This window comes from Phoenix dactylifera, chromosome 17, assembly GCF_009389715.1.
Source record: "Phoenix dactylifera cultivar Barhee BC4 chromosome 17, palm_55x_up_171113_PBpolish2nd_filt_p, whole genome shotgun sequence".
Lineage (NCBI taxonomy): Eukaryota > Viridiplantae > Streptophyta > Magnoliopsida > Arecales > Arecaceae > Phoenix > Phoenix dactylifera.
The window spans coordinates 9,482,020-9,509,803 of NC_052408.1; the positions used below are offsets into that span (position 1 = coordinate 9,482,020).

A 27,784-nucleotide genomic window follows, 5' to 3' on the forward strand; every position below is an offset into this window, starting at 1 on the left:
TCTGTGAGTTTGGTTTTGCCAAAGTGAGCCCTAATAGGTTGACTCAAAATTCAAAACCTTACAAGCCCCGAACTCACAATAAAAAGCATCTATGCCCTTTGTGGCTGCAAATATTCTTACTAGCATTGATTTCTATAAATTGCTGCATTCAATATATATATATATATATATATATATATATATGAGTTGTTTTCTTTTCTTCTTTTGAATTAAGATTGTTAATTGGAAGTTCAAAGTTCAATCATTATACGCAAGAAATCGTTATCGTTGCTCAAATTTTAGCTGTTCACCGTGGCGTTTGGAATACGTACAGGGACATAGAGTGCATTTTATTTAACCTTTAGCTTTCCGAAAGGTTACACCCGCCGCATCCGTCATTTGATGTCACATCCATATGTCATTCTCGGCAATTTATTTATTTATTTATTTTGTGGGGAGGGAGGCATTAAATCTTTGATAGAAATATTTGAATCTCAGAAAAAGATAATAAAATAGAAACAAATAGCCAATCAAAGCCTACCTATTCTTTAATCTAGAATGAAGGCACGATGGATTCAAGTCACCTATACTAGAGTACGATTTAGTGGACACGAGCAATACCTAATTTGGACTTGGACCAAATCCATTTCTAATTGAGGTGTTTTACTCGAGTCTCTGCAGCAATTAGATGGTCTCATTCAAATTGCCCACCATCTAACCAAAGTTTCATTACCACTGTTGCCCATGTTGCAACGACCATTGTCCATTGGAGAGATTTAAATTTAACAATATTCAAACAAATAGCAAAAATATTTGACAATAGCTACTATTTTAAAGCAATAACAAGATGATGATAATGAATTTGTATCCATTAATATTTGTAATGTAGAGAGAGATTTGGGAGATCACCATAGAAATTATATGTAATGCTACATGGGATGTTGTCATAAATCAAAAGGCCCTAGTCTCACATAAATAAGTTGCATCGTGGATGAATAACTATTTTATTATTTTTTTATTTTTTATGGAAAAAGAGAGAGCCCTCTCTTCATAGCTATTCCTTTTTACGTGAGCTTTGAAGGAAGATTATCAGATATAACCTAATAATTTAGGCAATTATACTAGTTGGTACTTATATCTTAGTTGACAATCGAGATGATATAAACTATGGGTGAGAGCATGAATATGTAATTTATATATAACACATTTTTGCATGTTTTATTTGCATATAATTCCAGTATTTCTTGTAAGACTGTATCTAATCCACCAGAAACATATTAACCCAATCCGCATCAAGGTAGATGATGCCAATCGAGTCCAAATCGGTCACTATCCGTTCATGACATGCCGTGTTTGACCCGTCATAATTGTTTCAGAACTTCCAAATAAAGTCTTCGTGCTCGTGCAAATTTCATCACTTTTAAACAGCCCAAATAGTTTGGGTGAATGCATTTCGCTACTTATGCTTACAGAGAGACTAACAATGCAGCAAATTGAATGGTCTCCTATGTTGCTTATCATTTAGGTAAGTTTATTTGAATGGATCATGCTTATGTTCCGTCTTTTTCTGCAATCTATTTTATGCCCAATGGAAAGCGGCAGCAATGGATCAGAACCATTCAATCAGTATCAAGCGGTAGATTCGCGTCCGCCCCTTCGGCGTCATGAGGCCGGCCTCGGGCCCATCGTACCTTGGAGGCGGGTCCCACGACTGACAGCGGTCAGATAGGTTTTCAAGGGCGGAGATTCCCCCCGTGATATAAACAAGCAGATGCTCTCCCGGTGCCCGCCTTCGATGCATCCCCACCGTACACTCTTCCTGGCATCCGACGGTAGAAGATTCGCGTACGGCCGCCCCGATGCTCCCCGGCGGTACGCCCCGATCCGATACCGATACCGAAACGCTATTCAGACTGCGGCCGCGCCGCTCCCAATCGGGCACATTAAACCCGTAACGTCCGCGACTCTCGCTCTTCATTCCTTCGTGGCGTCTCGAAGTCGCTTTTTGATGTTTTCTTTGGTTTCTTTCTCGCTCGATCAGTCGTCTCCGTGACAAGAAACCGAGAGATTTCTTCATCTCGTCGGGTCGCTTCGATCGGAAGTAAGCCCTTGTTCCGATTTGTGGAAAAAATTGAAGGATTTTTGGGTGTTTTTAAGCGAGTGGAGTGTTCTTGGTTTCTTGGAAAGGATCATCGTCCGACGTCCGATCATGGAAGTTTGATGGATCGTCTTGATTTCGGTCTTTGATGTTTTGTTCTTGATGTCTCTGATGAAGGATTCAGCTTGGAGATTTTGGAATCTTGATAATGTCTCTGGTCTCTTTGTTTTGTTTTTTGATTTTTGTCGCTGTCTTGGATTCTTGGTGCAGTTCTTGTGATTGAATTGCAGTCTTGTTTCACTTCAAGACATGATCAGATTGCAGAATAGTGGCCATTCTTTTCTATTAATGCGATGATATAATCTTGGTTTGTGGAACGTACTGTTACCTGCTCGTTTCTGGTATCTTTTGCTTTTTGAATTAATTCTATCTACATAGGATTTGTTAGCTTTAAGATTTGTAAAGACATATCCTGTTGATGTTGATCTGAAATCGCTGGACGTTAGTTTTGAGGCTATCGAGTAGCTATTTAACGCCAAAAGCCGGCATCTTTATTATAATCTTTTCTCTATCGAAGTCCTTGTACAGATTCCATATTCCAGTAGTGATTATTGAAATCAGTGATTTGGTTGTCTCACACTTTGACAAACAATCTACATGTTGTTTCTTGATGCATCAACGACCTCTTTTTGTTTAATTTCATACTTTTTTCAGAAAAAAGGGAATTGATGCAAACCAAATCAGGGGTGTTGGTGTCAACAAGTGGGCATTCATGAGCATCTTGTGTTTGGTGCAAATTTAGTAAATGAAATGAGCTTAAGATGTGCCCAGCTGTCTCATACTTTGCTTGATTAAGCTCAAAATATAAATAAATAAGTAAATAATATAAATTTATATTATTTCAGTTATTATTACAAATGAAATTCTTATTGATTATTTAATAAATATTCAGACATAAGTGAAAGCCCTGGACCTCAGTCTCTCCCTGGTTAATCCCTCGATAACCTATTCCTGACAGCTCAAATTTAGCTTGAAAATAATTGAACAGAACTTGCTAAACGAGCTTGAGCATTGTCTGCGTTGCTTGAATTTGGCTCTTCTCCCAGCCGTAGACCGATTCTGTAGAGAGAATTTTGCTTCTTTTGCATGGTCTTGTTTTGCTGGCATTATATTTCATAATGACTAGCATTTACTTTTGTCACATTTCCTACCTGGTAATATATCCAGCTGTGTTCTAAGAGCATTATAGAGTTCATGATCCATAATTTTTACTAGAATCACACAGACAGAAGCTATGAGCAATAGCCATTAGGCCTACAATATGCTGAAGTCTTGGGTTCCCTAAATCCATATTGATCTTCATTAATCCTGCTAATTGTGACATTTTTTGCTACTGATCATCAAGAATTTTTTAAGACTGCAAGGAAGCATTTCCACAAAACAGTTAAAAAGATAACCAACTATATTTTGGTAGTCAAATGTGGATAAATGACCTACTAATATGACTTTCATGAAATATTTGTCTCCTTTTTATATATCTATCTATGCTAGGAGGTTCTTGTGTTGTGCATATGAAAGTTCATCCAGCCATGTGGCATGAGGGGATTGGTGTGACTTGCGGGAACTGGTGTCATACAAGGGGTGGTTGAATGTTAAATTTCCAAGTCAGCATAAGTGAGCCCAAGGAAAATCGTGCAAGTGAAATGGGCAGCCAGATTATCTTCCAATTTGTTGCTGCATGTTTGTGAATTCTTAGAACTTTTCTCTATTTTGTCGTTTGTCAAGTCCCTGCTTATGTTGGAACATACAGAATCAGATTACTGGCATAGTCTGATTGATTGTTCAAGAAGTCATTAGTTGCCCCATCTTTTTATTCAGCACTTTAAAAAAGTTCAGGCCTCCAAGCAGGAGGCCCACATGACGGGCTAATAGCTCTATAGTAGAGTGTGCCTGAGATAATTTTGTCATTGTGCCTGGGTTGCGAGGGCTCTCAGCCACATGGATAGTTCATTGTGCTCATCAGCACCTAACCTGGAGCCCTGTTTTATCAAACTGCGCTCTCTAAACTAGATTTTCTCATGTCAACCCAAATCGGACGAGAACACTTGTACTTTCCTTCATGGTGAAACCTAGTTCTGAATCTTCCTATGTTTAGCGGACATCCTTTTATAATCCTTCAACTGCTGCAGAGTTTGCCCTTGCGATTTTAGAAGTCTCCATTTCAAGTTTGATTATTTGGGACATGGTTTATTTTGCCACATATTGCGATTGCAATATGGGGTGGATGGTAGATGGGGGGCTTAGGATTGGATCGGGCGCCTCTCACATATTGCACTCTTTTCCAAGTATAATCAGGAAATAAGACTGTTCGGAGTGAAGTGATGGGTCCACTATCCTTTAGGATATTCTAATTGCCATATTTGGCGATCTGAGCAGATTATGTTGAATTATGATTTTAATGGATGGTGTTTTATTTTTGTTATTGTTTAAATTGTGAAGGGCATAACTGAACTTATTCTCTTTCAATATGTATGAAGTTATCTGTTTCTGAAGAAGAAACCTTTCTGCTCACCATCTCATCATGATGCTTGCTTTCGCCTACTGGATTACTCTTAACTGAAAGTCTATAACATCTAGCTTTAATCTTCTTCATCTGGCCTTGACCTTTTACATGTTTGATGCCAGCTTTCAACCAAATTGTAGTTGTTGTGCATCATGTAGACACATTAGTAGTTAATATATCTAAATGATGAGCTACTTTCTCAAACTGTAATGCTTGTAAGCAAATTTTTGCTGTTATACAATCAACATGTTCTTCTTTTAAATTCCAATAATATATTGTAGAATTTGTTAAAAATATCAGCACATAAGAATGTGATATAATAGTAATCTTGGAGTTACTTTTTTTCACGAAGTATGAAATTTTGATTATTCTCTTGATTTAGTTTTATTTCATCTTTCAGTCATGTTTCTATCTATTTCCTTTTAGTTTCTGATATGATCATTTGAATTCTTCTTCATGTTGTTGGTGATTTTATATATATATATTACCTGTCTATCTGGTGAGGCTAATTTCATGTATGTTCAGGGAATGACTGTCAGGGATGATTTTATGCTACCTGTAAAACATATTCTCAAGCTACAGTAAGATAACTGTGCAAGTGGAAATATTCAGGATTCTTGTTTCTGGCACAGTATTATGCTAGGGAAGTATTTATAGCAGATGATTATGTACGAGCAAGATTCTGATGTTCTCCGCTGGGGTCTTGATATTCTCCATGGCGATCCATTTTCAAACACCGAGTATTGTGGAGGAGCTACTCAACATGATGCCAGCTTTTATCATAGCTGTTATGTCGGAGAAGGTAATATTGGCACAGACCGTACTACTATAGAGAATGATGAGATTATTGCCCATGCTCTTCAAGAAGAATTTTCACAGCTTGCTGTTGCAGAAGCAACTGGACCTTCACATGCAGATGAAGAACAGTTGCAAGCATCTGTTCTGACACAAGATTGGTTTGGTCCTTCAATGAGGAACTATAGTTCAGGCAAGCAGATGATAAGAATTTTCTTTTTCAATTGTCCATTTTGTGTCTCATTTCCCATCTTTGTGCTCCTTTTTTGTTATTGCATTTATCATTTTTATGTAGGGAATGAAGATGGTCAGGAAGAGGCAGATGAGATGGAACCTTCCAGTTCATGTTCAAGTCCTGGGGAATACTCATATGAAGTGGAGGATTGGTCATTGGAGCTCACAGATGACTTCTCTGACATAGATGGTGAAGTAGGCAAGAGGTTGAATCAGATGGTTCCGATTCCTGTAAGTTTATGCATACTTTTGAAGCTCACATTATCAACTATATAACTAAATCACTGGTAGATTAAAGAAATATTTCGTTTGAAAAATGTTGTGGGAAATCAGAGAATGTCTTACAGTCTTGTAATATGAAAATTCTTATCAGTCAATGCAAGGAAAAATCACTTATTGCTTAGGTGAAACCATGAAAAGAAGCTCTTGAGCTTTCCTTTTAGTTTCATGTTCTAGCATATATGCAACTAGAGTAGATATGGCTGAAAGCATTCAGCATAACATTGGCAGTAGAAATTTATCTGATTATTTTTCGCTGATAGGTTGGTTGTCCTGGTTAACGGCATATTGATAAAATGATGCCCTTCGGCTTAAAGATCTTTTTTTCTTTGAGAGAAAGGATTGGACAAGGTCCAATCTAATTCATTAACGAAATAAATTGGACTTACCTATTATCAAGACTGACATATGGTATCTTACCAAAGAAGACCAACATGAATATTTATTTGGTATGCATTTTCTACTGGATGACAGCCCTGCACCATCAACAGTCATGCATACACTTTATACACCTCTGTGTGCCTTGCTTATCTAGGCACTTGTTATATGTCTTTGATATTTTAAACTGCCAGAGAAATGACTTTTTTTGGTTCTTGCTATTACTCCATATTGAAGAATTCCTCCACCTATATTCTTTAGTGACACCACATTAACAGCTTTACCTGTCATCTGCTGAAATATTAACTATGAAAAGTACATTCTTTTCATATACGTGATCGTCATTTCATATACGTCATCGTCATTATCTCTCACCTTTTGCATATATGGATGCTGTATATTTACATTTTCTTGAAATGTAAGAAGTTAGCATGCATGTTATCTCTCACATCATAAATTGTTTGGTTCATACAGCATGTTCCTAGAATCAATGGAGAAATTCCTTCTGTTGATGAAGCTACTTCGGATCATCAAAGGCTTATAGACAGGTATGGCCTGTAGCACTATACTTTTCAAATTATTACTGTGAGATGTATCTCACTTTGATAGGTTAGTCTGTTACAACGAGATGCATCCCAGAGTAGTAGTTCAAAAGCTGTTTCCAAGGGCTTGCATAGATGGATTTTTTTATTATTTATGTTTCAAGTTGGTCCAAATTATGAAAACCTTCAGCAGCTTTAGGTTTGCACCATGGAAACAGCATAACATGTTAAAAGTTGACATATCGGTCCATTGTGGGTGATCTCCAAAGTGTGCTGGTTTTGACAAGTTATAATTTTTGTTATGAGCTTAACATTCCTAGCTACATTAGGAATGCATAGAAGTTTCCATGGATTCATACTGGAATATATTTCTCTTTTATAAATTTTACCTTCTTGATCAAGAATATGTAATATGCTTTAGTCAATGTATGCAAAAGATTGTATAAATTCATCAGTATGTGTGTGTGTGTATGGCAGAGCTGATCATGGGTTGGGCCTCAAGCTTAAAGTATATTCATTTTTAGTCGGGCTTCAAGCTGGGCCTATTCAAAATTTGACAATATGTGCCCAAGCCCAGTCGATGATCAGCTCTAATATATAGCTAGACTTGGCTCCACTTGAGTGAATCTCCACTCAGATCCAGTTAGGTCTATATTGGATGATGAGGATCCCATATCGGTGATTCGGGCATTAGATGTGATCTACTACTTCTAAATTGCTAATACACCAAAAGTCATGTGATTTGGAGCTTTAGCTATGCATCAAGTGATCAATAAAACCTACAAAATTTAGTGTTATTTAGGCTGTCCATTTTGGACCTCTTGATGCATAGGATAGGTATCTCCAATCACATGATTTTGGTATGTAAAGCAATTTAGAGGTAGTAGATCATATCCAACGGCTCAGATCATCAATGTGGGACCGTCATCGTCCAATCTAGACCTAACCGGATCTGAGCGGAGATTCACTCAAGTGTATCTCTCTCTCTCTCTCTCTCTCTCTCTCTCTCTCTCTCTCTCTCTCTCTCTCTCTCTCTCTCGCTACACACACACACACACACACACACCTGAATTCCCTTTGATACAATGACCAGCCACCAAGGATTCATAAAGCTGACCCAAATTGTTGGTGCAAGGCTTCATAGTTATGGTTATTCATTAGTACAGTACCTACATGTCTTAAATTGTATTCTAATGTTGTAAATTTTTCTGTATATGATTGTCTGATTGCTATACACTACAGGTTGCAACTGTATGACTTGGTTGAGCTTAAGGTTCAAGGAGATGGTAACTGTCAGGTTAGTTGCATGATGGATCTCTTTTTTCTTCTCCTTTTCCTTCAAATTAAACAACATAGATGTGTACTGAAGAAACTAGTCAGGACATAAGCTTGTCAATTGCAGCTAATATGTAAATTCTGTTTGGCGAATGATTAGTCTCATTCTTCAGTTTTGTCAGCTCAGGTTTTGGGAGGATAGCTGCTGCTATAGTGTTTTGTTTGTCTTACTATGCTATTTTGGTTTCTCTCCTAGTATGTTGCTATAACAATAACATTGTATGGGAATCAATATGTCCACACTATTATTTTGTTTATGTAATTTTTCTCACATCAGTTAATTTCTCGCTCTGTACTTGGTAATAAATAACGTAGTGGATTTTGATTATCTACCAGTTCGGATAGCCGAAAGAACTGAAATCTATTGTCAGCTTATGAAATGTTGAGGTGATCTTTTATGGGCTGATTTCAAATTCACCCACTTTCCAAAGGTTTTGGGTTCAGATGTTGCATAATGCAGTTTTAATTTGGCCAGTATATAGCCATATGGAAGGGTTTGTATACACATAAAATCATTAAATTGTTCTGGCAGGTGAACTGTTGCCAACAGTTTATATGCCATAATTTGGATAAGTATAATGAATGCAATAAACATACATGAAACTCTTAAGGGCAGCCTAGTGCTTGAGGCTCCCACCATTGCATGGTTTGGAGAGGGTCAGATGTATACAGCCTTATCCTTGCATACTGGGTGGTTGTTTCCGTATTTCGAAACTGTGACCTTTAGGTTACAAAATTGTTGTGCAAAGGCTCATCCTCTCCAAACATGCATGAAACTCTTCAAAATTAAAAATTGAGAGGGTAGGAAAAATCTAGAAAAAGAAAATGTGTCAAAAACACGACCTTATATTTCTCATAAAAGCTCTACATGCTTAGATTTGATATCTATAGGATTCATGCTCATTTTATTTTATGACTCATATAAAAGTTATATTACATTTTTAAAATTTTTGATACAATCATTTTCAAGTTTAATTCATAGTAAAGAAAATAATTAGCATAAAATTCAAATATCAAATCTGATATGCATGCATGATCAATTGAATTAAGCAATAACCATAAAAAGCGTGCAGAATTTTCCAAAATAAATTAAACTTTTGACATAAGAATTATATCTTTTAAATGCAATAGAACGTAAAAGAGCATGCATGCTTCTAACTTACCAGAATTGGACTCTGATGCCCAATATTTTTCTCATGCGCTTCTTTTTTATCTTCTTGCTCCTCAATTTGTTAGAAGGAGATAGAAACAGGGGAAGCTTCTTAAAAGACCTTGCATGGTCTGAATTGGATTTAACCAGCTTAGATTGGCTGGCCTCATCTGTTTGCATTTGCGCAAGCATATGATCCAAAATAGCTGTGAAGATAGATAAAGAGAAACGAAGCTTTTTACATACATGCATGCATGCTCTTTACCTTTTCTTCTTATCGTTGGAAATAACAAATTTGAATTTCATGTCTTTCACAGTTTCGAGCTCTGTCCGATCAATTTTACCGTACCCCTGAACACCACAAGTTTGTGAGGCAGCAAGTTGTTAATCAGGTTTGTCCTTCAATGCTAGTATCATTATTAAAATTTCTGTTGATCTTCATCTTTTTGATATTTCATGAGTATCTTCTCTTTTCATTTTTATGTTGATCTGCATTTGACATGCTTAATGAATACATGTCTTTTTGTTTTCATTTTCCAGCTTATGTCCCACCCTGAGATCTATGAGGGATATGTTCCCATGGCATATGGTGACTATTTGAAAAAGCTTTGTAGGTATGCTCTGTATCTTATAACATATGATACCATTTTGGAAACACATAAGCGTGTAATATTTTCATAGTACTGTACTACTGTGAATAACAGGAGTGGGGAATGGGGCGATCATGTCACATTACAGGCTGCTGCAGATTCTGTATGTTTTCTTTCCTTATTCCAATATTTTTTTTGTTTTCTTTCTGTTGAAATCTTGTCTGGCTTTTTTTAATGTTTCTGGTCAGTACTACATTTTTCACTTAATTTGATGGCTTACTATATTGTGGATATCTTAACTTTTATGATAATGTTGGTGTAGATTTGTGAAGTGAGGAGCTTCTCCAAGAGAACAATTGGATCCTAAGCTGTATATTCTATTAGTGATAAGAAGGAAGTGCAATAACATGGGAATTACATAAATCAGTTATGGAAACTTTTGCAGGATTATTTTATATCTCGAACTTGTTGGGATTCCCCATCCTTTCACCCGCACACAAATTTGAGATATAAAATGACAGATTGTTTTCTTTTTTGCTAGTTTACCTTTAAACAGACTGACTTAATTGAGATAAGTTTAATTAACCATTAAAAGTGAGAATAAAATGTTAAAATAATATTTTACAGTTTTGTTTTGCTTATGTTTGTGATTTAATAGCCCATACACGGTATGGATGTTGAAAAGGTGTACATGGTTTCTGAAAGCACATCCCTTATTGGGACAACCTGCCTGCATGGTCTGACATGCTATAGCCATATACCTGGATTGATTGTGAATGAGACATTATGGGGAAAAAATTCTTGATCAGCTTTCTTTCCATGCTGTCAATATTAATGATGCTTGCAAATCAATGATCAACAATGGGGGCATTTTTTAGCAGTCTTGTTTCCTCGCTATCCTGGATTGACCTGGTTTGTTGACATGCTTTTATTTTTGTTGCCTGAAGCTGGGCTTCAGATGTCAGTGAGCTGGATCTGGATAGAGATTCACAAGATTTTGAATAGGCTCGATCCAGTGACCTGGTGCATGACTATGAAGTTAGGCCTGTAAATTATCCTATTGACATCTCTACGCTGAATTATGGATAGGATCAAGTGAACCATTGCCATTGATTATTGAATTAGTGCTCTGGACCAAATTAAACCTTATGAGCTTGTTTTGGTTATCCTTTATATGTATAGACTCAGTCTGGTCTCTAGCAAATACCACATAGTAACCAATCAATGAGATTTGACAAGTAATGTTGAACAGTAGGTTTTGTGTAGCACTTATTTGTCACTGGATGGGAATGCACAAGACTAGCATCAAGAGTCCAAGACCATTGGAGCTGATGCACTTTCCACCATTTTCATTAGCATTGCTCTTTACTGAGTGCTAGTCCCTTTAAATGGAACCTCATACGGCAAAAGAAAATTTGATCTTTTTTACTTCAAGGGTTGCCTCCCTGAAGAAAGATTATGAAGGAACTGCTAGCCATTATTTTTATCAACTAAGACTGTTCTAATCTAATCTGATCGGACTTGTTTTTTCGAAGTTTGCTTTATCAACACCCAAATCCTCAAATTAGCACTTTTGGTATTTATGACTTTCATTTCTTGCTTCATCAAATCTTGCATAGAATCATTTTTGCCTTTCTTGAATCTCCCAAATTCTCTGGCTTGCCTTTTTTCTTTTTAAGCAACACCCAGGATTTGAATCCTGGACCTCCTAAAGGCAAGCCCTTGGGGATGAGGTGCAAAAAACTGTACTAACAGATGTTGGCCTGGCTTGCATAATTGTTACTTGGCTTCATTGAGATTCATAGTCTTTACTTTTTTCATGGACTTTGGGGTCTATTTAAGTGTCTTGCAGAACTCTCTTTGAGACTTCGTCTAGAGCTTCTATTGGTATCCTTCATCTTTGCAACTTTCAACACCACCCTAATTTTTCAGTTTGAAGTGCTTATAGCATTGGGATTTTGGTGTTTCAATCCATCGGGAGGTGCTTTTCCTTGCATTTTTGGCTAGGTTTGTTTTAGACTTATTGGAGTGATCATTTTCATCTTCTGTTCATGTTTGACCCTTTTCCTGAGTTGGCACGTCATGATTATGTCTTACATCCTAGCTAGCTTGTTCTTCTATCTCATATTGAGCTCTTAACAAGGGCGATATCAACCTTTGCACGCTATTTTGATTGGATTTTGGTTATTTAACTCTATGAATACGATTTTCCTTTGTCCTTGAATTTATTTGCATTATTTGTTTAAAATCAATAATTAATAGCATCAAGATGTGTTGATGAAATTTTTGATTTAGGCACTTGGGCTTGGCAGTTCTTTGCAATCTTCTTAGGTTGCCAGAGTTCTATTTCTTGTCAAGCTTTTACTTTCCTGTGGTGTATGCTTTAAGGCCTGGCCGCTTGCGTTATTTACTACCAGTATCTGTACCAGGCGTCAAATCTATATGTTGATGGCATCTGCTTTCATCTCTGTGAACTTATGTTAAATCTGAGAGTGTTCACATTTCTGTTAGAAGATATATCTTTGTATTTTAGGACGGTATGCAGCAGATCTTATATACTATATCCCATTGTAACGAGGCAAAACACACAAGTTAGAACTGTTTTATTGGAATTACATATTGCTATTTCGTTTTAGCTCATTAGATAGAGCAAAACCTGCATCACACGAGACATTGTGAAAGTGTAGTTAGATAAATACTTCTTTGAATCTATGAATGTTCTTGTTTGTTTGGTTGGCTGTCATGTATGACTCATGCCCATTGGTGATGGGATCCATCTTCATTCTCATGTTCATATGAGCAATCCACCTTTTGCACTGGCTGTATATTGTGCTTCAGCCATAAAAACAAACTAGGCAAACTTGTATATTGAATCATGAATACAATGTCAATGAAGGGAAAGGCTGAAAGGGTTGGTTCTGTAATATGAACATTATCTCTCTCTTATGTGCAGACCTTTTACTTGGGGATTGTTATCAGCGCTTTTGTTCTATCTTATGTTGATTATTTCATGCTTTCTCTTGATATTGTCTCCATGTTGCATTATTCATATGTTAGTATGCTTTTTACCTGTAAGTTTATGAGTACACAGTTTCCCTTGATATTTCACGGCACAAAGCAAGGTGATCACGATCTTTTATACTTAAAAAATGGTTTATTTAATGATGATCAGTTTTTATTGATCTTATGCAGTATGGCGTTAAAATTTTTGTTATAACATCGTTCAAGGATACCTGCTATATTGAGATTCTGCCAAATGTGCAGAAATCTAAACGAGGTATGTGCAAATGCTTGCTTGCAGTTTTTTCATCATATTTCTTCTGCTTTGGCAGTTTTATTGAACTAATAGTGAACCTTCAACAAGTAATGCAAAACTGATCACAATTAATCGGAACCTGCTTTTGTAATTGCTTGACTTTCTTTAAGCATTCCTGGTGGCAATTACTATTCTGGCTTGGTCCATTCGATATATCCATATATCATTTATTTTTCTTTAACCATCAAAACACTGATGTCTTATGAGTGTAGCGGCAATTCTGGGGCTTTGTCAGTAATCCATGCAGCTCATAGAAACCAAAAAATTGCTGCCATTTTTATTCCTTGACTTGAATGACATTTAATAATGTGTCCCGTGAATGTTGTGGTACATGCTTGCAATGCACGCAATGGAGCTATTGGAGCAACATGTCGGGATTTTATAAACTCATTGTTAAAGGATGGGTGAGAATGGTTATTTGCCATCCTGCAGTGTATATGTATGAGTCAAGTTTTATGAGCTTGTTGCGTGTCTCTTAAGAAGTCTGATTATTGTTCAATACAAGCTTAGTTTGTCATAACCTTCTGTCGTACAAATGGCTCTAAGATTTTTCTTAACCAATGATATTGATTTGATTTAATGTAAGTTATGTATGTATATGGACACAACTCGTTCTGTTTCAGTATTGGAATTATGGAGTGAAAATTGTTTATTTCCCTTCACCTGCTTGGCTGTTTACTGCCATATTAACTTTCCCTCCTGTTTGGCAGTAATATTCTTGAGCTTTTGGGCTGAGGTGCACTACAATTCCATTTATCCTGAAGGGGGTGAGTAAAGGATAATCTCTATGTCTATCTGGTATATTTGCCCTTCTATCGGTTAAGGCTTTCGCTATGACCGACAACGTTGAGATTATTCACATTTTCAGTAGTCATATTTCTACCTACATCCGAGTACGACCAAAATCTCTGGAGAATCATTTGAACTGGATCCAAAATGATTGATCTGGTCAAAATTGCACGGTATCTAAAGCATTTTCTTAATTTTCTTCTTTGGCTGTGCAGATCTACCAACATCGGAGACCAAGAGGAAGAAAAGGTGGTGGCACTTTGGAAACAAGCATTAGGAGTGCAAGTCTTTGCAGCGGTCTTCACTTACATCTCTTGTTTCTAGAGAGATTCTCTGAGCAAGCTATTTCCATCGAGTGATGTAGCAGGCGAAGCACATTGCAAGATAGGGCATGATCCCTGCGCTATCCACCCTTTTGATTCACATTTGCATGTACATTCCCTGTGGGTTGTGGCCTTGACATTCATTTTCTTATCCAATGTTTCTATGCTATATTCATCTATATTATTCCAGATAAAAATGCTTGTTCTTTTTGTTCGCCTGGTAATGTATTTACGTTGGGATATGGTTCAGCAGTGTCGGAAGCCTGCTGCTGCTCGTGTATTGGCGGTTGAGTCCAGCTCCGATGCTTGGCCTGCACGAGGATGCGCTGCTTCCCTCGTATTTTCAAGCTCCATCTGCAGTCTTTGCACCCCCACCCCCATGGAGAAAAAAAAACATTTTCAGTCAGATGCAGGGAAGATCTTTTATTAGTTAATGATGGTAAATTAACGAAAATAGAAAAAACTGTGGATAAATATTAGATTGAATTAATTTATTCCATGTCAGCATTTGATGGGAGTGATTTGAGGAGATGAGCGTCAACTGCATTCTTTTCTTTGAAAGAGAGGGTAGAGCAGTTAGGGCTCTGGGTGAGCGAGCGCATCAATCTTCATGTGCTCTCGAAGCTTCGGTTGAACAGCTGGTGTGCATTGGAATGGAGGGACCAAGGAGGGAAGGCATCGGAGGGCTCCTCTGCTGGTGGAAGCTGGAGTTTGCCATATCTAGGCAAGGAGAAGTGGCAGGGGCGATCGGGGATGGTGGGATGGACATCCCACCAAATCTCGAAGATGGAGGTGGAGAATCTCCAGAGACATTTCACAGAGGTCCTTGAGCTGCCGGTGGAGTGGATAGAGGTGGCTAGGCAGTTGTGAAAGAAGGTCATGGTGATTGGTCGGAGCTTAGGCCAGCACGTTCCGGCCGAATGGGTGGCCTAGGAGGTGATGGTGTGGGGAAAACTTCAGTACGAGGTGGAAGCTTTTCTCCCAGCTAAAGACCACATTGTCATCAGGTTCAGATCGGAGGAGGATCAGGACAACGCTCTCTCAGGCGGCCCTTGGGTGGTGGCGGGCTAGCTGACGGTGATGAATCGGCTAGATTTTGGGTTGTGTGCAGGCTCCTTCCCTCTCCATCTTGATTAATGGCACGTTGATACCAGTCAGGCTTCGACAAGATTGTCCCCTATTCCTTAAGCCATGCGGGTAGCATACTTGGACCAGACTTTAGATGCCTGCACTCCTATCCCAAGAGACCGACCGATCTCCCATATATTTTTTTTGCAGACGACTCTCGTGTTGGCCCAAACCTCTAAGAGGAATGTAGCGATGACGAATTTTGGAGGGCTTTTGCATGACATTTGGTAGAAAGTAAATTTCTTCAAGTTTGCTATCTGTTTCAGCCTGTGGATCAAATTGGGGGTGAAGCTTGCTATTTGGGAGTTCTTGGGGATCAAGGAGCAAGAGGGGCCTTGGGCTTACCTAGGCATTCCTATTACCGAGAGGAGACTCCGGTCGACCGAGTGCACTAGTATCATGCGGCACATTTAAGAGCAGTTGGAGGGTTTGAAGTCCTTATCCCTATTAATGATGGGCAGGCTGACTGTAGTGAGATCAATTTTGAGCTCTATGTTGGTCTACCTCATATCCAACATCGCCATGGCAAAATCCATGCTTTAGAAGGTTGAACGGATATTCCAGTGTTTTCTGTGGGGCTCTTATGGTGGAGGGCATGGTGTACATCTATTCGTTTAGAGAGTGATCTGCCAGCTAGTGCAAGATGGGGGTTTGGGCGTCCAATCACTGATGACGAGGAGATAGGTGCTGGTTGCTAGGCATACTGCGATGTTTCTTCTTGAGCCCGAGTGCTTTTGGAGTATGATGATGAGGACTAAGTATGACCCATGGACTGTAGACGAGGTGACCCAAGGTAGGTGGAGAATCTTCTTCATGTGGAAGAAGATCTACGGGCACGCTCTGATGGTGCTGGCCAACACTAGGTGGTTGATTGGGGATGGGCACAGTGTGGATGCCATAGGGGATCCATTGATGGGCGATCTTTCTTTGAGACTTTAGCTGACCACGGTCAACATGGAGCTGCGGATGGTATGCGGGTTTGTGATTTGCTTTGACTTGAGGAGAGGGGTTGGAACACTGACCAGATTGGCCATTTCTTCGGGGAGCACTTGGCGGAGAGAGTGCAATCTGTTGCGGTTCCGGGGTGTAGTGCTTCTAACGTGAGGGTCTGGAGTTCTACTTGTAGCCCGAGGGTCAGAGCGAGAAATCTTTGTAGCCTCTTTAGAGATGAGAAGACTCGGAAATGGGATTGTGCCTAGATTTGGAGGATTGGTCTTCATCTAAGAGTAGCCTTGTTCTTATGGAAGATGACGTGCGGATGACTTCCGACCAAGGCTGTCCTGAGTAGGCGCAGGCTAAGCAACCCATCGACATGCGCCTACTGCGAGGTGGAGTCTGTTGATCATATCTTCTTCCTATGCGGAAGGATAGTGTGGGTGTGGAGATTGACTGACTTCCTCCTGGAGGGGCGTCACACAATAATTTCTGTTAACTCCTTCCTTCAAGTCTTAAGAGATTGGTCGGGTGGGCCTCACTTCCATTCTAAGGTAGTTTTGGTTGCATATGTTGCCTAGCATATTTGGATTGCTAGAAAATACCTAGATCTTTGGGGAGAGCAGTTTATCGCTAAGAATAGTCCTAGAGGGGGCTCGGGTGCAGGCTACTAAGATCATCCATGCTAGTCATCTTGGAGAGCTTATGATAGCTTAGGGCACCTAGGACTCTACCTCTACTCATGTAGCATCTCATCGGTGTTTATCACCTGGGAGCTCTTGCCTCTAAGTTTTCTCAAGGTCAACTTCGATCGATGTATGATGGAAGGTGGTAGAAGGGGTAGAGCGGGCTTTATAATCAAAGGCCCAAACTCTAGAATGGTGGTAGCAGGTGAGAGCCCAATCTTTGACATCGGGGTTTCTGGAGTGGAGTTGTGGGCTGCTTGGGTCGGCCTCATCCATACCCGACGTGTATTGAGAGCTGACGCCATTTTGTTGGAAGGTGATTCAGCTATAGTGGTTGGTCGGATTCATGGGCGTGTGAGGGAGGTTCGGCTCCATTCTTTATTTTGGGTCATCTAGAGCTTGGCGAGAGAATGCATCTCTTTTGGGGCGAGCCACGTATATATGGGGGCGAATGGTAATGCGGATTGGATGGGTAGCAGATCACTCAGGTTGGGTGCTTTGGGCTGGTAAGGCACAGTTGTGAATCATCCGTTGTATTAACATACGGTGACTTACAAAAGTTGGATTGAGACGAGTACCTGCTAACTATATCAGTACTCTTGGGCGGTCTGGGTCTAAAATTTTGTCGATCCAAGGATTGGGGTGGGACCGGATGCAAGCAGTTTAGACTGCACGAGATCTAGGGTTCAGGTATTATTAGAGTTTTATCACCGGTTTAAGATTGGGAATGGATAAACCGTTCAAGGGTAACAATATTAAGTTCAATTAACTTCATACCTATAAATAAACAATTCGCTAACAATATGGAGTTTAAGGTATAATTGGTAAACTTTACAAGATATGCGAAGGGTACGATGCAAATCTATGCATTAGTCGATAAATCTCATCAGGGCTTAGAGGTTTGCGTTGGGATCGGTTCAGGAGCTCAACTCTTTTATGGACCGAACCGTTCGGGGTCGGACCAGCTTGTCCCGTCCGTATCAGTGAATCGCAGGACCGGCTCCCCGCATGCACCCATCGCACATTTGAGCGGCGGCGCTCTGTAGCGAGCCAAGCGCGCCGAACCCTAATTTAATTCTTTTGAAGCATTGAGAGCTTAGAATCTTCTGGAAGCTCCGGCCCTCGCTCTCCATTCCCAATCTCCCCCAGTACAAAGCCCTCCTATACCTATTTCTCCCGGAATCGAGAGCTCTCTCAGGAGGAAGAAGAAAAAGAGGGGGAACAACCCTTTCGATCCTTTTACACGGAAAATGGCGACGGCGAATGCGATCTCCTCGGCATCCATGCTCCGCTCCCCTCGCCAGGTCTCTCTCTCTTTTTTTGGCTAGGGTTTCGGATTCGGATTTGATTTTTTTTTTATATAATTTTTTTTGGTTTTGAGATTTGTAGTAGAAGCTTTTTTGGTGGTAATTCGGTATGGGTTTTAAATCCTTCTCTTCTTTATGTTTCTGATGGTTTTTTCGTTCTTTAAATATATTATTGTTTGCGTTCTGGGAAGTGCAGCGGGAGGGCTTGTGGAGGAGGGTGAACCAGGGGCAGAGGCCGAGGCAGCTGGTGGTCCGCGCCAAGGCCAAGGAGATCGCTTTCGATCAGACCTCCAGGTCCTCTCTCCAGTCTGGAGTCGAGAAACTTGCTAATGCCGTCGGTGTCACCCTTGGCCCCCGAGGTTTTCCATAATCTCCATTTTAATTTGCAGAAAGATCGTTCTCTGTGTCACGCCTTTCTGCTGTCATTATACTATATGATAATCTTCTTCCTGGATTAGAAAGGAATTGGTATTTATATTGATAGCATTTTCTCGAAGATCGAGTCTTGCACTTCTGGTTGCATGTATGTACTCACTAGATTACGTCTGGGGACTTGTCTATTGATGTTTTTTTGTAATAAACAGGGAGGAATGTTGTGTTGGATGAATTTGGAAATCCTAAGGTGGTTAACGATGGGGTTACAATTGCTCGCGCTATTGAACTTGCTGATCCCATGGAGAATGCAGGTGCAGCCTTGATACAGGAGGTATATAATTTGTTTTATTGCATCCATATTCTTTTGTTCTTCATCCCCTGACTCATGGCTCATGAGCTTTTGACCCGTTTTCTTCTCTGAATAACAAGTCTTGATCGATTTTAAAGTGAAATTGTATATGAGAGTCATGTTTATGTGCGTCATTATCTTTGTTGAAGGTTGCAAGCAAGACAAATGACACGGCAGGTGATGGCACCAGTACTGCATCAGTTCTTGCTCGTGAAATCATAAACTTGGGTTTATTAAGTGTTACTTCTGGTGCAAATCCTGTTAATATCAAGAAGGGAATTGACAAGACTGTGCAGGGGCTAGTTGAGGAGCTTGAAAGGAAAGCTCGGCCTGTCAAAGGACGTGGTGATATTAAAGGTATTGACAGCGCCTCTTATGTCTGAACTGAACCTGTGTGGTGTTAGATTCTTGTATAAACATTACATGAATATGTCATCTTTAGACAAATGGAACAGTTTACAAAGTTTAATATCAGTTTACATTGGATATAGAAATATTAATTCCCTCATGAAAAACTGTTAAAATTATATGTATGTTATGCAGCTGTTGCTTCTATCGCTGCCGGTAATGATGAGCTTGTGGGCGACATGATTGCTGATGCAATTGATAAAGTGGGCCCTGATGGTGTTTTGTCTATTGAGTCTTCGTCATCGTTTGAGACAACTGTTGTGGTTGAGGAAGGAATGGAGGTGAGTCATGTTCGAAATATTTTGAAGTCCTCTTCTTCTAAATACTATGAGTTTGTTTTCATGTCTCATGGAGTGTGGTCATCACGCTTGCAGATTGACAGAGGTTATGTTTCCCCACAATTTGTCACGAACCCCGAGAAGTTGACTGTGGAATTTGAAAATGCCAAAGTTTTAGTGACCGATCAAAAGATTTCAACAATAAAAGAAATTATTCCTTTGTTGGAGAAGACAACACAATTGAGAGCTCCTCTGCTTATAATTGCCGAGGATGTGACTGGGGAAGCTTTGGCAACCCTTGTTGTGAACAAGCTTCGGGGTATTCTTAATGTTGCTGCGATCAAGGCACCTGGTTTTGGTGAAAGAAGGAAGGCAATTCTTCAAGATATTGCAATTCTGACAGGTATCTTTGGAAGGCTTTGTTTCTTTCGGAAATAATTGTTCATTGTTCATGATGAAAACATGTCATGCTTCTTTTCTATGCATGAAGCTGTCGTACTGAACTGCACATGTCAGAGTTTTAATATCTTTTAAATTTGCTCTTATGAGGATTTCACATCAACCTGTGAAAGTCAGCAAAGTTCATTAAGTTTAAAGTAGTGTTCCATATTATTTTTAGAAAGAAAATTCTTGTCTTTGGTCAATTCATTCTGCATCGCTTCTGAATTTACTAGGGGATTCGGTTACATCAATTTTTTGTAGACTTGTAAAATGAAACTAGATTTCGGTTGCCCAGATTTACTTGATTTTTGTTTAATGTTTTTGATCTAGTTGTATAATGGCATACATGCTTCATACAGAGGAAATGCTGGGAAAAGGTTAATTTTCAATTGAATTATAGAGGAAAGTTTTATAAGGGACTAAACTCTGTAAATCAGCGTAGAGTGTATGCATTGTTATTTCGCAAATGGGGTTACAACCCAGTGCTTCTGCCCATCTTCCACTGAGTGGAGGTTTACAATCAAACCTTGCAGGTGTTTCTCAAGTTTTTGATAGGGGTAATTTGCGCTACTCATATGAATTGGTTCAGCTGTTCTGTAGAAAAATATAAATCAATGACAATAGATGTTGATGTAGTTAAAATTGATGGTCACGAGATTCTTTATTGTGATCAGTTTGTTATCTTGGATTCAACAAATGAAAGATGGAAAGATGTCACAAATCACAAATTTCTATATGTTTGAGGATTTTTCGTGTGTATTTTCTATTGAATTAAATGGAGCTGCCCTATGTAAGGCATATATGGCAGTATGTCGGTTCCTTTATGTGTGTATGCGTTTCGAAATTTTTTTTACCAGTTTTTGGTGATGAACTGTAGGTAGTTTTGTCATCATGTTGGTCATAAGTTGGTGTATGGTCTCAGTGCGGGATTGGATTGGAGTGAGTTTTTCGGGAGAGGATTTAATGGTTGTTTAGTAAAACCTAAGCATGGCACTTTTTGTTGGCAGTTTGTTTGGTAGTAAGAATTTCTTTTGGTAGGGGTATGTGTAGGGAGAAGCAAACCCATGAGTTTATTTTTGCTTGATTGATTTTGAGTATTGTCTTCACATGATTTGCTCAGTAGATTCACTGATATCCTAAAGTTGGACCATTTAGGCTATTTTCCTTATATTATCAAAAGGCTTAATAATGCTAGAGTTGGGTGGATAAAGTGTAGAGGTACGTTTTGGGCTGTTATAAGACATACATTATAAAATAAAACAAATTATATGTTAGCAATAAGGCCTTCATTTTTTATTTAAAATGTTTTGCAATAAAGAGTATTTAAATAAAAAGATTGACATGATATAAAGAAAATGTTGTAATTAATGCATGGTAAAGCTAGGAGGGAAAGTGAGGAATGGGTATCTTAGAGACTCAACTCTTGCACTATGTAAACGTAACTCATGGAGAAAATGATAATGTGAGCATTTGCAACAAAGATGTAAGGATGCCTTGGTAATCAGGGGTACTTAGATCCATGTTACAAGGTTATCATAATGGCATGAACAACTCTTTGGTTGTCCAACTGACCATCCAGCTTGGGGGTCAGAGTGTTGGCCAATGCATGTGGAAGGGGTTTGAGAGGATGTGATAAAGAATTTTAAGAATCAAACTAAATTTTTCTCTTTTCTCAGAATTAATAAATCATCTAGATTGAACCACAACCATAGCCATTAGGCCTAGTCCCAACTATTTTGGAGCTACATATACAGCCCACTCTTATCTGGGCCTTTGTAGGTGAAGTGGGTTCAAGCTGATGATTAAGTTTGATATGAGTTTTAGATGGGTTTGATATGAATACTAATAGTGCTAAAACATCAATTATGTTACAATTATTGCTGGTGGGTGTTAGATACTAAGCATTAATTGTTAGTTGTTAGGTGTTATTGATACTGATTTTATCGATCCATAAAAAATTGCTATCATTAATGTTATTTTTATTATACTTAATGAATTTTATTTATTTTTAAATAGTTAAAAAATAGTGATCGCACATTCACCCGCATATGTAATATGCGTATAATATATGCATTATGTAGTCCCCCGAGTGCCTGCACACTGCAGCCACTTTTTAGAACACTTACATGCGGGAATGTGGAACATGTGCCTTCTGCATGCCTGTCTGCTCTGTGTATGCACTCACAGAAGTGTGATCTTATAGTTTGAGGAATTGGATGGTTTGGCACTGTATGACCTGAGTCAAATTTTAGAAGAATGATGTACCTTTTGCATTTGATGTTTTATAGAGATTATCAAATGTCAATAGTACTTCAATCATTATTGTGTTTTAGTACTGAATAATGCCATTTCTCATTACATGCCTTGTTCAAGTTAGTCCATCCTCATCATGATTCAAATTGTATTCCATGTCCCTAGTTTAGTGAATGTTCATATTAAGGAAATCTATCAAAAAATATGAGCCCTTTCCATTAGCTTTTCTTATCTGAGCATTCTTAAATGCTTTTTCTTGTCCATTTAGGTGCTGAGTTGCAGGCCAAAGATCTTGGCCTGTTGATCGAGAACACATCTGTGGAGCAGCTTGGCACGGCAAGAAAGATCACTATCTCTCAGAACTCTACAACCATCATTGCAGATGCAGCAACAAAAGATGAGATCCAGGCCAGAATTGCCCAGTTAAAGAAAGAGCTTGCGGAGACAGACTCAGTTTATGATTCCGAGAAGCTGGCTGAAAGAATTGCAAAACTATCTGGTGGCGTGGCAGTTATAAAAGTTGGTGCTGCAACAGAGACGGAGCTTGAGGACCGCAAGCTCCGGGTTGAAGATGCCAAGAATGCTACATTTGCAGCTATAGAAGAGGGGATTGTACCTGGCGGTGGTGCTGCGCTTGTTCACATGTCTGCTAGTGTTCCTGCCATGAAGGATAAGTTGGAAGACCCAGTTGAGCGCCTGGGTGCTGACATTGTGCAGAAAGTGAGTTGTGTGATTCATCTTACTATTATTAATTTGCTTGAAATGGACTTATATATAACTTACCTTTGCACCTGGATGACTTGTATCACAAGTAATATTGGTGTCCTTGTTCTTGAAGTCTGAAGAGTAGCTGAGTGAATCACTTTTTCCTTCTAAATTATATTGAGCAGGCACTAGTAGCACCTGCAGCTTTGATAGCTCATAACGCAGGAGTGGAGGGGGAGGTTGTGGTGGAGAAGATCAAGGACAGCCAGTGGGAGGTCGGTTACAATGCAATGACTGACAAGTTTGAGAATCTGGTAGAAGCTGGAGTCATTGACCCTGCAAAGGTGACCAGATGTGCGCTGCAGAATGCTGCCTCGGTGGCTGGAATGGTCCTAACAACACAGGCCATTGTGGTGGAGAAGCCAAAGCCAAAGGCTCCTGCTGCTGCACCACCCCAAGGCCTTACCATTTGAGCATATTAGGTTCTCTTTCCCTTCCAGTGTTAGTCTAGATTAAGTCGCAGATACAAATATTAGTGCCATCGGAGGAAGCGTAATGCGGCGGGTTTGTAGTGGGGCACCCTTAAGAGTCATTCAGCTTGTGTTTTCATATTCTCATTAGTTTTTTGAGATGCTTAATGAAATCAAAACTTGCTTGGTGCAATAATGCAAATGGGAGCATGTTTAATGCGTTCTTAGTAATAGCAAGCTTGATTTGAAAATATATGAAAACGAGGGAATTTTCTGAATGCTTTTTTACCCCCCTTTTTAGCCCCTGGTGAAAATTTGTTTCAAATCTTTTTTTCAGTTAATGTTTTATGCATGGTATCTCAGACGAGCCTTTAGTTTTATTATTACAGTTTGCACTGGGCTCCCTGTTAGTGACCTCTGATGTAATTTAACTAGGATTTAGGCCTCTGATCCGTGCTATTTCTGAGATGCAAGTATGCAACATATTGGAAGTTCCATTACTCAAAATGTGATGGGATGATCGAAACCTTAGTGTGTCATTTATTGCAATTATAGCATTCTGGGGAGGCTTGTGGATTATATGTTCATGTTTTATGACTGAGCTTTAGCTCAATGGTCATAAGCAGCAGCTTAATAAGCAGGGTATTCGAGTCCCGAGTGGTGGTGTCTAAGATTTTGCCTCAAATACGGGCGAAAATTCTTATAAGGTGATCAGTACTTCCATCCAGGCAAGACCTCATCCCAGGTTAAAAAGGGGCAAAAATCTTCATCTCTCACTTCTATCTGTGTAGATAGCATTTAAGTCTTTCTCTTTAGCCAGCAATCTAAGTAGTCCTTTGGAAAGCAAAATCGGCTAATGGAGATTGTGATGGGTGACAAGAAAGAAGGGTGCTCACTCAATTGGCAATTTTGCAACTCAACATCGAGCATTTGTGTAATATCCGGGCCCAATTTGAGCCCAAAACCTTTTTGGGCCCGTACTTGAGCATTGGGCCAGGACACCTAATGGACCTAACTAGGGCCCATTGTTGGTGGCTGCTATCCCATACCCTAAGGATGGATGTGACTAGGGTAGGGACAGCTGGGAAGCTGTGGAGGGCCCAGCTGTTAGGCCCTTCACGAGGGGAAGCTGGGGGTGACACTTCACCCCAGCTAAAGGTGGCTACAGCCCCCTAGGTCTCTCTCTCTCTGTGTGAACCGTACCCCTTCCTCCTTCTTCCTTCCTCTGTTCTCTGAGAGAGGGTTGGCCAAACCTACTTCCGTCGCCGGAGAAGATGCTCGTGGCTTCTTCCAAAAGCTAGGTAAGCCCTCTACCTTTTCTCCTCTTGACTTGATCGGGATAACAGAGAAAGAAAGAAACACGGAGAGAGAAAGAAAAGGGAAGAAAGAGGGCTCACTGCATGCGGCCGCGAGCGGCGCCGGCGACACCGCTGGCTCCGACCGCGAGCACCACGACCTCCACGGGGAACCGCCGTGGGAAACGGCCACAGGCATCCCGCGTTGCCACTGGTTTTTCCCGGCGTCTCTTCCCCGTGGGAGAAGAGAAGGCCGTCGCAGGCGCGGCCGTGGGCTCAGCCGCAGGCGCGGCTGTGGACACCGCGAGCCCAGCCGTGGCACCGCCGACTGTGGCTCGGCCCTCCCAAACTCCCCTTCTTCCTTCACAGGGGAAGAATGAAGAGAGGAAGAGAGAGGGTTTGGGAGTGAGAGAGAGAATATGGGAGGTTGGTGAAGGGAGGAAGAAGAAAAAGAAGAGAGGAAGAGGGGACTCATCCTCGTCGTCGTGTGCGGCGGCCGCCGGCTTCGGCCGCGAGCACCGTCGACGCAGGCGCGGCCGAGAGTGCCGCAGGCTCGGCCAGGGATCCCGCGGGGCTTGGCCGCGGACGCCGCCGGTCGTGGCCCGTCCCCCTCCGCTCGCCATCCTCCCCTCCGCTCGCCGTTCCCTTCCGCTCGCCATCCCCTCCTTTCCGCTCGCCGTCCTCCCTTCGTCGGAGAAGAGAGGAAGGGGAGATTGGGATGAAAGAGAAGAAGGGAGGAGAAGAAACTTCGGGAAGAAGAAAAGAAACAGAGAAGAAAAAAAAAAGAAAAGAAGAAAAAGAAGAAAAAGAAAAGAAAAAGGAGAAGGGAAGAAAAGGAAAGAAAAAAAAGGAAGAGAAAAGAAAAAGAAAAAAAAAAGAGAGAAGAGAAAAGAAAAGAGATCCTTAACGGGTCTGCCTAGCGGGTCGGATCCGAGTCCGGATCCGAAACCCGTTAGGCCTAAATTCTTTAATTCGATTTGGGTGAATCCGATGAAGGATTGATTCAAGCCCAATCGAGTTAAACGGGTCAATTAAGCCTAATTGGTGTTGAATTTGAACCCAATTAAGCTGAGTTGGTCTCAGCAGACCTAATTGATTGTGAATCAGGCCCAATTCATGCCCAATTCAACTGACAGATGGTCGAATTGACCTTGGGCTAACTTCGACTCAGGCCCAGATGAGCCACATTGACCAAATTAGAGGACCCAATTGGCTAGAAAAGGTTGGACCCAATTATAAACGAGGCCCAATCCTTTAATTAAAAAAAAACCCAATCAACCCATGTGGACCCAATCTGGTTTTAAATCGAACCCCAAAGGCTTCAAATTGGACTTGGGCTAAATCCTTGGATGGGATCCAAGCAAGTAAGTTCATAGTATGATGAACTAAGAGATGTTATAATAAATGAATGGGGAATAATGTAAACCCTATGATGTTGTTTTAGGTGATTAAGGATTTGTCACCTGGACTTGAGCAATTTGGAAAGCGAATTGAAGTAAGTAATCTGTCTTAATCTTATCGTAGATCTTGTATTACATTTTATAAGATGAACCAGTATTTTTCATACAATTTGAATTGTATACATGATTTGTGAAGAAAGTGAGTAATCTACCTTAATCTTATCGTAGATCTTGTATTACGTTTTATAAGATGAACCAGTGTTTTTCATACAATTTGAATTGTATACATGATTTGTGAAGAAAGTAAGTAACCTGTTCTAATCCTGTTTTGGATCATGTCATGTTATTAATGTTTCCTCAGCATTTCTTTTAAGTATATATGTTTCATGCTTGATATGTTACAATGCTTAAGTAACTTGCATGAACCCAGAAGCTATGGCTATGTATGCGATATGATGATACTGATATTTTAATCATGCATGTAAGTTTATAAAGTCTTAGCTAGCCCAGAGGCACTATAATGGGCTCAAAGATGCTACTGAGAATGACTGAGCCGCCAGTGGCTGAATAGTAACTGAGCTTGCCCCGCCAGTGGCTGAATAGTAACTGAGCTGTCCCGCCAGTGGCTGAATAGTAACTGAGCCTGCCCCGCCAGTGGCTGAATTGGAATTGGGCCTGCCCCGCCAGTGGCTGAATAGTAACTGCGCTTGCCCCGCCAGTGGCTGAATAGTAACTGAGCCTGCCCCGCCAGTGGCTGAATAGTAACTGAGCTGGCCCCGCCAGTGGTCGAGTCTGACTTCGCAGTAGCATCCGAGAGAAAAAGGACCACGGCATGCCGGGGGCACGGTTTCATATGCATATATTATGAAAATTTTTGTGATTTGCACTACTGCTTTGTTTAAATCGCATACTTATTGTGCCATGATGATTATTAGATGAATATGCATGTCAGCTTCTCAAATCCTGCATAAACATGGTTACCATTATGTTCGATCCGGTAAGATTATGTATGATTACTTACTGAGCCGTGTAGCTCATATCCGTTCATTTACTTTTTCTTTCAGATCCTTACCACTGATAGCTGCCAGAGACACGTTAATTTGGTATCAGGGCTTCTTTCTTTTGGGGTAAAGCAAGTATACTTTTGTGTACATAAACTACATAGAAGCTCTGTATTTGGGTACTGACCAGCATGTTGTACTAAGAATGCTTTCATATGAAAAGATTCGGTTGGTTTGACTACCCTGTTACCCAGGTATGAGGCTGCGTGCTATTGTGGGCGGTAGTCGGCAATAGCACGGCCGTGTCACGGATCCGGGTCCGGGGCGTGACAATTTGTATTCTAATACAAGAGATGTAAGAATATTGCTTTGGTGATTTCCATC

General features: G+C 40.1%; 2 protein-coding genes across 7 annotated transcripts; both read left to right on the top strand.

Moving 5' to 3' along the window:
* The first annotated feature begins 1,911 nt into the window (after nucleotides 1–1,911).
* Nucleotides 1,912–14,888, top strand: LOC103714870 (OVARIAN TUMOR DOMAIN-containing deubiquitinating enzyme 12-like). Of its 6 annotated transcripts, none has more exons than XR_005506681.1 (12): nucleotides 1,912–2,080; nucleotides 5,166–5,628; nucleotides 5,731–5,900; nucleotides 6,801–6,874; nucleotides 8,111–8,165; nucleotides 9,671–9,745; nucleotides 9,894–9,967; nucleotides 10,058–10,106; nucleotides 13,136–13,220; nucleotides 13,970–14,026; nucleotides 14,264–14,480; nucleotides 14,625–14,888. XR_005506681.1 is itself a non-coding variant. In XM_039114929.1 (12 exons), exons 2-12 carry the CDS (start codon nucleotides 5,301–5,303, stop codon nucleotides 14,323–14,325), a joined length of 939 nt encoding a protein of 312 aa, XP_038970857.1. In that variant the 5' UTR covers nucleotides 1,915–2,080; nucleotides 5,166–5,300; the 3' UTR covers nucleotides 14,326–14,586. The 6 variants fall into 6 exon arrangements, 5 of the variants coding, with proteins under 5 accessions (XP_038970854.1, XP_038970857.1, XP_038970855.1 ...); XM_039114929.1 differs by lacking the exon at nucleotides 14,625–14,888 and having other exon boundaries at nucleotides 1,915–2,080; nucleotides 5,166–5,442; nucleotides 5,533–5,628; nucleotides 14,264–14,586; XM_039114926.1 differs by lacking the exon at nucleotides 14,625–14,888 and having other exon boundaries at nucleotides 14,264–14,586.
* Nucleotides 14,889–18,212: 3,324 nt separating this feature from the next.
* Nucleotides 18,213–23,982, top strand: LOC103714871 (ruBisCO large subunit-binding protein subunit alpha). Its single transcript, XM_039114925.1, has 8 exons — nucleotides 18,213–18,422; nucleotides 18,622–18,784; nucleotides 19,010–19,131; nucleotides 19,299–19,506; nucleotides 19,693–19,838; nucleotides 19,932–20,238; nucleotides 22,798–23,249; nucleotides 23,420–23,982. The coding sequence occupies exons 1-8, from the start codon at nucleotides 18,369–18,371 to the stop codon at nucleotides 23,705–23,707; spliced, it is 1,740 nt and encodes a 579-aa protein (XP_038970853.1). The 5' UTR covers nucleotides 18,213–18,368; the 3' UTR covers nucleotides 23,708–23,982.
* Nucleotides 23,983–27,784: the final 3,802 nt, after the last annotated feature.